At 36.1% G+C, this 11,094-nt stretch overlaps 1 protein-coding gene across 1 annotated transcript in view; it reads right to left on the bottom strand.

Moving 5' to 3' along the window:
* The window catches only part of LOC104497926 (pericentriolar material 1 protein-like), a gene marked incomplete at its 3' end in the record, with an annotated part of 22,367 nt that extends 13,936 nt beyond the window's left edge, over positions 1 to 8,431 (bottom strand). The window contains exons 1-6 of the mRNA XM_010141237.1: positions 8,336 to 8,431; positions 7,519 to 7,764; positions 6,121 to 6,393; positions 5,400 to 5,570; positions 5,114 to 5,230; positions 1,603 to 1,780 (exon numbers count right to left, since the gene is read on the bottom strand). Coding sequence (XP_010139539.1) covers positions 1,603 to 1,780; positions 5,114 to 5,230; positions 5,400 to 5,570; positions 6,121 to 6,393; positions 7,519 to 7,764; positions 8,336 to 8,431 — 1,081 coding nt within the window. The remainder of the gene's footprint in view (positions 1 to 1,602; positions 1,781 to 5,113; positions 5,231 to 5,399; positions 5,571 to 6,120; positions 6,394 to 7,518; positions 7,765 to 8,335) is intronic.
* Positions 8,432 to 11,094: the final 2,663 nt, after the last annotated feature.

The following is an 11,094-nucleotide window of genomic DNA, read 5'->3' as shown; positions in this document are numbered from 1 at the left end:
GCTCTTCCCCCCAAATATGAACCAACACTTCACAAGAAGAATCAAGCACAAATATTATTTGTTCTCCTCATAGATCATAACTTTGTTAGCTGCACAGTGAAGTTTTACTATTTTCAAATCTAAAAACATTTATTTTGCCCTATGTTGGATTTGAATCTTTACATTTCCAAATCTACAGTTCTGGCACATACCCATAAATCAACATGAACAGCAGTAAGAAACTGTTATTAAGAGTGTCATAAGTGAAAATTCAAAACAAAGACACCACCAAATAATAATAAAAGAACCCAGGTTCTAATTTATCATAAGTAATCCTATTTTCTACCCACTCCTTATCAAGATGGAGTTTTATATATTTGAGCAAAGAAGAGAAAACAGATTCCATCACAGGTCTACTCCTGTAGAGCAGAAAGGAGAAAAGCAATTACAGTGAAAACCATGTAAGAAACAAGAAAATACCACTTGAAAGGGCTTGTTTCCTTTATTCCTGTGGTAGCTTTCTAAAAGCTCTCTACACATCAACTTCTCTGCTTCTCTTCCTATACTAAAATCTAAAGTTTTCCAAACTAGTTCCATCTTCTTTCCTACAGTCTATCAAATTGAGGACAGAAGAAAAAGCAGTAAAAAGAACTCTTCAGAGCAAGGAAGCTTAAAAAGAGACTTTCAGTAAAATATAGAAACCAATGCTTTTATTTCTACAATTTTAGCTATTTTAAATATAAAACCTAACTGTAGTAAGAACTGCTATCCAATATACCCACTAATCAAGCCTAATGGCAACTCTTACGGGGAAGAGTCATGGAACGGTAACATAGACTGACTCTGAACTTGCTCAGGGCAATAATGTCATTCCCTACAACAGCACATGTAACTGTACTCCATTCCAAAAGAAAACTGAACAGGATTTAGGGAGAGGTGGAGGACAGGACAAGTTTCCAACAAACAAAAGACAATTCACATAAAGAGTGCAAAAATCAAGAACAACTGTCCCCCTTTTAAGACTGAACTCTTGAGAAAACAACTCTGCTGACAACCTTTAAGCAGATACCAAAAGATGTCTCCGTCCCAAAGATCACATTTGAAAAGTTGGGAATACATGAATTAGAAGAATGCTTTGAAACTGAAGGTTATAACATAATGGTGATGGCTCTATCATCAGAACCATGCGCCCAGTTTACATGCTATACTATTTCAGGGTTCTAGCTTCCTGTTTACTTATGTAACTGCTTTAGCAACTTCCTCCTTTATTTTATTGGATAAAACATTAGTCTACAAATGGCTATTAAACTGTTAGGCAACTAGCCACCAAAACCAGTGAAAATCCCATGAAAAAGCAAACAAAACCTGAAACTTCCAACTGCCTATAGCAAGAAAAACCCCACACTTTTAGGATTTCACAAGTAAACCCCACAGCTGTGTGGCTTTTAACCAATACATGATTTTACAACATTGCAATGTCAACTCTTTTCAGAAATAGAGGTCTCACAGTAAAATTTTCAAGAAGTGCATTAAAAAAAGACTTAATGTTTACTGCACAATTCCAGCTCTAATCATTCAATCAGCATGCTAACATGCTATCAAAGACACCATTATTCCACGTACCAGAATCATCCATGACAGCAATTGCTTGCTCTGCTTTATGTTGCAAAGCAAGAAGAGCTGCCTGTCTTCCCTGAAGAGCCTTCAATTGCTCCTGCTGTTGTAGCATCCTTTTCAATAAATCATGCTGTTTCTTCAAGTTCTCCAACTCCTCTTTAGCTTCCTGTTGAGGATCTCTGGCCTGCAAGATGTGGAAGAACATTACCATAATCACGACAATTTATTTGTTGACTACTAGTGACAGAAGTGCCAAAACAAGCACAACTTTAATAGAATCAAACAGCCTCATTAGTGTAAAAAGCTGAAAACTAAACAGCTTCAGCTTTCCGGTAGTCCTTTTCATTGTAAAAATTTTACACATGCAATAAGGGAGAACCCTGTACCACCAAGACACGCTTATTGCTCCTGGGGGTTAAGTTTTCTTTAGAAACCCAGACAGCCACCCTTATGCATCCCAAAGACTAACCCAAGCATCCCTCTGCCTTTTGACAAGAAGGCATTAAACTGTAAGACCGCTAAAACTAAGCAAGATAGGGTATAGTATCATGGAACCACATACAATACAAGATCTAGATTGATTTACTGGCCTAACATCTCAAAATTTTCAGCAGAATGTTTTGGGAAGTTATTTCTTCTCTAACCTATAATGTGTTTAGTTTTACATGCTATATTTCTGCCATAGATGCTAGAATAGACCAGATTTAGGCAAACCAATTTGAAAACAAAAACACGCACAGAATCCCCTCTATACCATATTTTTGAACATATGGAAATAGATCTGAAGGAATGAAAGCAGGTTGAGCAGTTAAAATACAGTTATTTTCCTCACCCTAATTAAAAGCTGGAAATTTGCCTCAAAACTTATTCAAGGACTGTCAGCAAATTAAGTATTTTAATAAGACATCCACAGTTAAGAACCTGATCCTGTTTGAAGTTAATTACCACATTATACAGACAAAACCATGAAAAAATTTGTCTCCTTTCTGTTTGGACTTGACAAGTATTTAAAAAGAATATTAACTTAAAAGCATCATCTTCTCTCCACATAGTGCTGAGTTCCTGAAGTACAAAATTCTCTTAATCCAAAAATTCTGCACCAAATTTCAGCATAGAAGCAGGCATCTTATTAACTAGTTCTAGGTACGAGGGAATACTCAACTTTCCAGGAAAGAAAGGAGAACAGATCCAGAATTCGAAATTCTCTTAAGTGTCACTAAAATGTGCACTGCAACTGGTGCTGATCGTTTATATTAAACTTTCATCTTATACATAAAAAGCAGAGTAGAAGCAAAATAGAATACACAACAATATCAACACAGGAAAGAACAAGGGGAAGGGAAAAACAGGATGTGTCTCAGTCTTGTTCACCTATTAAATAATCCAAGCTTTATCTGAAGTAACTGATTTGCTTGAGTTCATTAAAATCAGGTAACAGATTTTTCAACGTAAGTTCTACATTTAGACTAATAAGCTCGACAAAACATTCAAGCCTTTTATTTTATGGAAAAAAACCCAAACTTATACATTTTTGGTGTGTTTGTTTTTGTGGTTTTTTTTTAAATCAGAGTTAAGAGACAGAGCCATAGAAAAGCTGGTAAAAGATAACAACAGACGTTTTAGAGTCCAAGCACTTTAGTCTTCCCCCTTCAAATCAAATATGTACATAAACAGGTATGAAAAAAAAAAATTTGTGGACCATGTTAAGGATACTATTCTCTAATTTATGTTTTCTTTATATTAGCTTAAATTTGCATTGGCAGACTATTTGTGTAAACATGACAAGTGTTTGAAAGTCATGTTTACAATATGTTTTTCCAGAAACATCATCAGAACTGGAAGGAATATCTACATAATATCAGAACACCCGCTGTACAGAGTTACATGTAGTAGTTTCTCTGTCCATATCGACACTTCAGTAAAAGTTGTCAATCATCTCTAAAGAAAAAAACCACTAAGCAAAGAAGATTCACTCAACAAAGAGAGCTGGATACAGATAAGCAGGCCAAATGGAAACATCCACTGTAAGTAACAAATATATTCAAGGCAGAACAAAAGAAAAAAAAAAAAAGATCAGCATTTATAAACCCTACTTGAGGTTAAAATAGTATTTTTAAGTGTACCTTTGAAAACAATCCACGTTCTTGACTATAAATCCTACAAGGCCAGATTTCCCTGTCATTCAGAGCAGCTCTGTCACTTTTCTCTTTAGGGGTTGTTGTAACATCAATGTCTGTAACCTGTTCTCGTGAAGCTGAATTCCCTAGTTTGTCCTCAATGCGGGGCCGAGTGCTCAAACTAAAAGATACCTCCTTTATTAAATAGTTTAGTATGTTAGATTTTGAACACGTGCTCCAACTTAGCATGCATTTTTAAGTTATAAACCTATCCGCTTGTATCTTGTCAAATAACAAAAACCATTATCAAATTAAATCTACTGAAAAGCACAGACATTTTTAATCATTCTTAGAACATTCATATGAATAAGGCTCCATATAGCAATAAACCTTATAAGATTAAAGTATTCACTCTACATGTAATATATTCAAGATGTATGCAAAGAGAAATCAGATGCAAAATGAAAAGCCAAACATAAAACTAAACCCCGTTTTGCAAAGATGAAGAAAAATGCAAGTTTACATGCATACTTCTTAAAAACTGTACTGGTCTCTTTTTTTTTAAAGTGCATCTTCCATATTTATCATTTTGTTTCTTTACAGGGATAGAGTTTTTACAAAAGCTAAAAATAATTACAAAACCTTTGTAACGTTTTAACTGCTATTTTACTTCCAAGCACAGGAATTCTCCTGTTCCGTAGAACACTGAGTCTACCAACTGGTGAGAAGAGTACCAGCTCTCTGGTAGTTTTCCTCAGTTCAGAAGTACATAAAACATAAAAAATTCTGTATAAGAAGCTTTCCTATCTGCTACAATAATTGTTTTCCACATTAATATAAAAGCTTTTATAAACAGAAAGGAAGTTTGTCAATAACTCAGAACTACATTCAGAACACATTTTCTAAAAGGTGCTCATCTCTCCAAGAAAGGAGAGAAACTTCTCTGTTAAGTCAATAGTTCTATCATACAACTGGAAAGACACTTGGGCAACGGCCCACTAATACTCGTTTCTAACCCTCTCCTCACTCCACACCAGCAGGTATTTCCCACTAACAGAAATGAACTTACAGATAAAAAACTATATTGAAAACTCTCCCTTTCTACATCAGTGCATGCTCTGCCAAAGGAAACATTTAACCTTTCATTCTACTTTGAAGAAAGGCTAAAGATTTTTTTAAAAACTAATCAAGATATATTGTTGTTAGGACAGAATCATATTTTTTTCCCCCACATGTATATAAAAAAAATTCCACACATGCATGAACACCTCTTGAACAGAGAGTTTGGGGATTTACTACTTTTTAACTGGACTGCAGATTATGACACTATCACAACAACAGTGACAAAACCAACACAAAGTCTTCATTTCTAGCACCTGAATTACTAAAAGGCAGCTTACCATGGTATCTGAAGACTCAGACTGCACATCAATGTTTAGCGATGTGCTCTCACCTACAGAACCAGATCCCACAGCTGAATCTACAGTCCGAACATCATCCTCCTCATTTTCTCTAGCCTGAAATATTTCATTGGCATGAATCAAAAGCTATATAGGGGGGCAGTAAAAATGAATTATGGAAGGTACTACATATCAAAACCAACACCCCCAGTAGCACCATCAAAACACCAAAACTCCTAAAAAAACTTACAGTGCAGAAACAAATATATTATGTTCTCAAACTTACAAGCATCTTTTGCAAAAATTTCATATAGGATTTCTCCTGCTCTTTAAGGTGATCTATAAGGTGTGATAAACGCTCAATATTGGCCGATCTTTCATTTTTCTCTACAAGATCATCCCGCATGGAGCTTGCCTTAGCAATATAGTCGCGAATTTGAACTAGTCTGCTCACAATCTGTAAAGACACTAAAGTTACTGAATGCATTCAGCTACAGCTTTAACGTATTTATTGCACAAGACATGGTGATAGCAACAGCAAAGTAGCAATTAAAGGGGTGACATACCAGTACCTTCAATCCTAAGCACACTTCTGCAAGTGGTTGAAAGTCAACAGCTTTTAGGACAGATTTAAGCACACAAAGTTGCAAGGCTGAAGCACATGTCTTCTTGTCAACATAAGGTAAAACAGAACTGAGCTCAGTAACATATGAAAATATTAAAGTGTGAGAGTATTTCCTGGAACTGTGCAAAAGAGACCCAACCTCTAAGATGAAAATTAATACTGCTTTTGTTACCAATAAGCAGATTTCTAAAGAACAATACATTATTAAGTTTGGTTTCTCATTTTTCTCAAGTTGCCTTGTGAAACAGTGGGAAGGCAATTTGTAAAAAAGATTTATGTTCTACTTTTCAGAAATTTGGAAAGATGCACTGAAAAAGTAACAAGGTAATTAAAACTTTTCTAAGAGTCAATATTCTGTAGATTTTTTAGGCTACGTAAATACCTGGCTACTGTCCATAGCAGGTTCTCCCCTTCCATCTTCTTGAGCAGCGACTTGACAATTTTGCAAGAAATCTTTGCTTAGAGCAGCTCCAAACAACTCTTTACATTGCACTGATATCCCACTTTCCTTTTTTTGGGAACCTGAGGCAGGATCTTTGCTTTTATTAGTGTTTATCTGCAGGGACAGGAAGTTGAATGGTTTTTTGTTTTCATTAAGCTGACGTTTGTTGTTAGCAGCAGTTGCCCTGCCTTGAGAATCACTTCCAATGCTTCTCTATAAACAAACAAACAAAAAAAGAACAGTTGCTTTATTTTTTTCTCCAAAATATTCTCAACACTCATTAGTTTCACTGTTTGAATTACCAGTTCTGTGGTATTATTAGACTCATTTTAACTCATTTATTAGTCACTGACTAGCCAAAAGCTAACTAAAGACAGGACAGACATTTCTGTCATACAGTTTTCAGAAAGCAAGCCTACCCTCCCAGAACAGCTGAGAAGCAAAAAGTTCTGCAGTTCCTTCGAGCTTAGTTTCTCATTCTTGCTGTGGCCTCCACCTTTACTATAGTGAAAGGTATCCCACTTCTCCAGATACATTTGAGAGAATAACAATAACAAAAGAGCAAAATATTCACTTGCAGAATGACACCTCATAACTTCCAACTTTTCTTTCAAAAATTCTGAATAGCAACTTGTTGTAATAACATCTATTTGAGGCAGAAGTTATGTCCAGTCTTTATAGTCTAAGTCAAAGCAATGAATAGCATTTGAAAGAATCTTCACGACCCAAACAAGTTAACGACAAACTCTGGCAAAGATTAACAAGTCTCTGTTCTGAAACTGTTAGCACAAATCTATGCCTTGTTACCAAAGAATTACTTCCTCATTCTTTTCATTGTTTTGGTTAAGGGAAGGATGAATATTACCAAAGAAGCAGTCATGGCTCAAGAAGTCATGCCATTTATCTCTCTACACTCTACTGAGGAGCACTTTTTAATGCTACCTTTCTGCTTAATCCACAAGGATATTAAAGTGCTCAGAATCACAAACCAGTACTTCAAGAAGACTTTCAGAATAGGATAACAGATATTTTTCAAGTGGCAGACAAGTGTGATGAGTAAGAAATACTGATTTGAAGACAAAGCAATTTGTTAATGATCAAGAGGAAGAACTTGAATACTGCTAGCATACTCTCAAGCATAGGAAGCCAGGTTCCTGAACTTCCTGCAATCTTCTCAAGTTCAAAAACAGAATTTTGATTTGGCTCCCTTGGTGCCTATAAGCTTTTCTTTTTTTACCTTAATCACTTACAAAACCTTTTTTATTCATCTGTCAAATTAGAGACAGAGGAAAAATTTTTGTAGTCACATTTATAGTAGGAGCTAGTATTCACACAAACCTGATCCAGATCACTGAAATTTATTCTTTGTTTAAGCCTTTCTAGCTCAGCCTGCTCTGGAACAGACATTTGGGTCACATATCGAGCATGAGGAAAACTATGAGGAGTTCTGGTCTTCCGTCGTCCCATTCCAGGTGAGGATTCTGGAGATATATCATTAGTAAGCCTTGTTTCAGTTTCCCCACTGAGCTTTTTCTTGTTTTTTTCTGAAGATCTGTTTGCTTTCTTCTGTTGACTTCCCCAGTCCTTAAGAAGAGAGGGAAGAAAAAAGCCCTATTTGTTATCCACATAGATAAAATGTAATTGTTTAATTCAGTGAAAGAGAGGTTACTTCCATTTTAGAAGTAGAAATAAAACAAAAGCAAAATATACAATAAGTTTTCCAGATTCACATTACAAAATATAATTTTCTCCACTGCATAAATGCTTGTCAGGAAATTGTAAACCCATTTAATCCCACAATACATAAATATCAAATGAAGCTAAATTTTTCTTCTTTGCTGAAGACTGTTCAGCAGTTTAGAACTTTTAAAATTAGATTTTGCTTTCATGACACCTACAACACTTTTGCATCTGACCACTTCATTTACCCAAAACACTTTCCATAAATACATCTACAGACTTCACCACCTCTGAATTATGCTCATTAGATACTTACATCTACCTCAATTAGTTTTATTAGTTTTGCATATACTTACCTGTAAAGCTGTACTGACAAGGCTTAGGGTTTTGCACTGCTACCCATCACTAATAGAATTGACCTGGTAATTTTAATGTACAGCATAAAATGGCAAGTGAAAGATAAGATTAATTATACCGTGTTGTTCAGCCGGTCATCAAGGCTCTCATTGCTCCAGCTAGGCAAGTCCTGATCATTCATGCCTTCTTCAAAGGGACCACCTCGTGTTGCCATGACAAGCAATCAATAAAAAGAATCTAGAAGAAACAGTTGAAAGAAACATGGTGTATTAAAACTAGTTTATGTGAATATTTTAAAGATTCATAAACCGACACGACAACTAAATATTCATTATCAAATGCAAACACAAGGCTGTTTTAGAAAACTAAAACCCCTGCTTACTAAACCACGTTACTAAAAATGGAACAGTGAGAATACAGATACTGGCATGAAAAATTAAGGAGGAGTTGTGAGTTTAGCTTTTTTTTCTTCTTACTTTTTTTTTGTTGGGGTTTAAAAGCTGTACTAGTACACCTACCTTGCTTAGGTGTTCAATCAAAATCACACAGTACAGCCCGCTATGTGAATTTGCACAAAGCAGTATTTTTATGCAAACACATCCTATTATACACCATTAAGGAAACAGGATCTACCAGCTATGCTCATTATACCATAACCACATCTCCACTCAGCAGTGTACCAACCTAAGTCTCACTAACAATTAGGATGTAACTTAGCTTCTACATCTCATAATCAAAACCGAAACACAGGTACTTTGTGCTACTTTGGGAATGGGGAGATCTGTCCTTACACATTCATTCACGCTCCCTTCTTTGTCCAAGTAGAAGTGTCTGCTAGGTTGTGCAATCAGAGAGTACTACCTATAAACTACCTAGCCCCAAACAAAACAGAAAATTGAAAAAAAAAAAGAAAGAAAGAAAGAAAGAAACCAACAGACGATTTCTCAACTGAACAAGCTCCCTGACCTGGCTAACCTTATGACTGTACTAGAACTAGCTGTAAGCTCAAGAAAGGCAAATAAAAGCCATGTCATTAGAAGGACCAAAACCCAGACAGATCAACTGTAAAACCACACCTTCTGTGCAACTTTTACCCAGGTCAACTGTCAGATTTATTTAGAGAATAAGAACACAATGCCCTTTCATATTTTGTTTTCATGTAGAAGCACAAGCATCCAATGAAAAGTTCACAGGGAAGTTCTCCTGCCTACTCAAGGTAAATTTGACAAGTATTCAAAACAAATACATAGACACCAGTTTAGCTTATTTTAGAAAACATCTGGGTTTTTTAAGAACTTTTTTCAGTTACAGTTAAACTGTTCAGCTTTGTAGCTGTGAGAGACCAAACATTTCAACTGGCAGCCTATCCTGACCTATGCCACTAGGCGTAATGAGTTCATCTTGACAAGATTAGAGGCCATCTGGGTTTACAGCACAATTCAGTAAGCCGTTTTCTCATCATCATGTTACATAATTCTACTAAAATTGTAATAAAGTAAGTTTTTCCCTACCTTCCACTGTAAAAACAAGAAGTGGCAGTATTTTACATAATACAAATAACTATTCATGTTTATTTCTTTTTAAAGCTTTCACATAAGCTCTCTTCAACTACCTTTGCTGTAGGAGTCGCTGATCACCCTTGAAGTAAATTCACTGCCACAGATAGAATACAGAGAAAAATACTGTCAGGCAAGGACACCAGGCATATCTGCCAGTGCACTCTAATATTAAATACAGCTCAAAAATAACAAGCAGATTTTAAAGTGTTCTAACAGAACTATGCCCTTCCTAGAGAGCTAGTTTCTCAACATTCCTATGATAGTCTTTGATATTTCCAAATGAGTTATACTCAAGTGAGCTTAAGATCACAAAGCTATGCTGTTATTTTATCCCTTCAACTCAGTTAAACCCAAAGAGGTTCAGCCACCTTTCTACTTAAGAGATGAAACACTCCCATATGAAGCTCTGTTTTTCACCTCCGCACACACACTTCACTAATTTGTATCTTATCTTTCCGTTTTACCAGCTATTTCCAGAAGAAATCCTCTTACAAAAGCGCTGGTATCCTCCCATAATGCTATTTCTGAATCCAGCAATCTATTACCAACCTTAGTTTCTTGTACATTATAGAATCTGTATAAAAGCTCTATTTCAGCATATGCATACTGCCTTACAACATTTACTAGGAATTTGAAAAAAAAAAAAAGGCTTTCAAGAATATTTTCTACAGAAATAATAGCAAAACATGCAAAATAGTAGTCAAAACATGTAAGATTAGAGTCAAAACATATTTTGTACATGTAACAACAATATGCAAATCGCTCGGAAGTATCACTACAAAATGTGCTAACAAACCAAAGACACACATTTTAAAAGGGTTTTTTTTTCTATAGTGGAGTTGGTTTTGACTTTTTTTCCAATAGCACCCATATGAACTGCAGGAGCTCTGAAGACTACTTAATCCTGCACACAGAAACTTTTGAAAATTAAACGGAAAACAAAAAGTCCTAAAAAGCCATCACAGAACCATAAAGACTGAAAATGGGACCAAGCATTTCACTAAGTTTACCTTTTTAAGACACACGCTATCACTGAGCATTAACTCATTAAATGCCTACAGAATATTGCCAACCACACAGGAACATCAAACAGGCGCAGACAACGGAGTAAGTCCTCTCTTGTGGCACTGCACAACCCTCATACGAGCAATGTGTCAGGAGAGCTGCAAACTCAAACCCCCCCGGACCAAAGGAGGTGTGCCCTGCACTACCAGCTTGCAGAGTCAGGGGCCAGCCGCGCACCTCAGCCCTTCCCGGGGCCCCGCAAGCTACCGTCCCCACCTGGTCCACTTCCACGGCGGGGCACCGATCCGACGCT

This window comes from Buceros rhinoceros, unplaced genomic scaffold, assembly GCF_000710305.1.
Source record: "Buceros rhinoceros silvestris isolate BGI_N320 unplaced genomic scaffold, ASM71030v1 scaffold29768, whole genome shotgun sequence".
NCBI lineage: Eukaryota > Metazoa > Chordata > Aves > Bucerotiformes > Bucerotidae > Buceros > Buceros rhinoceros.
Note: the sequence above shows the minus strand (reverse complement) of the source record. Positions and strands in the feature narration are given on the sequence as shown.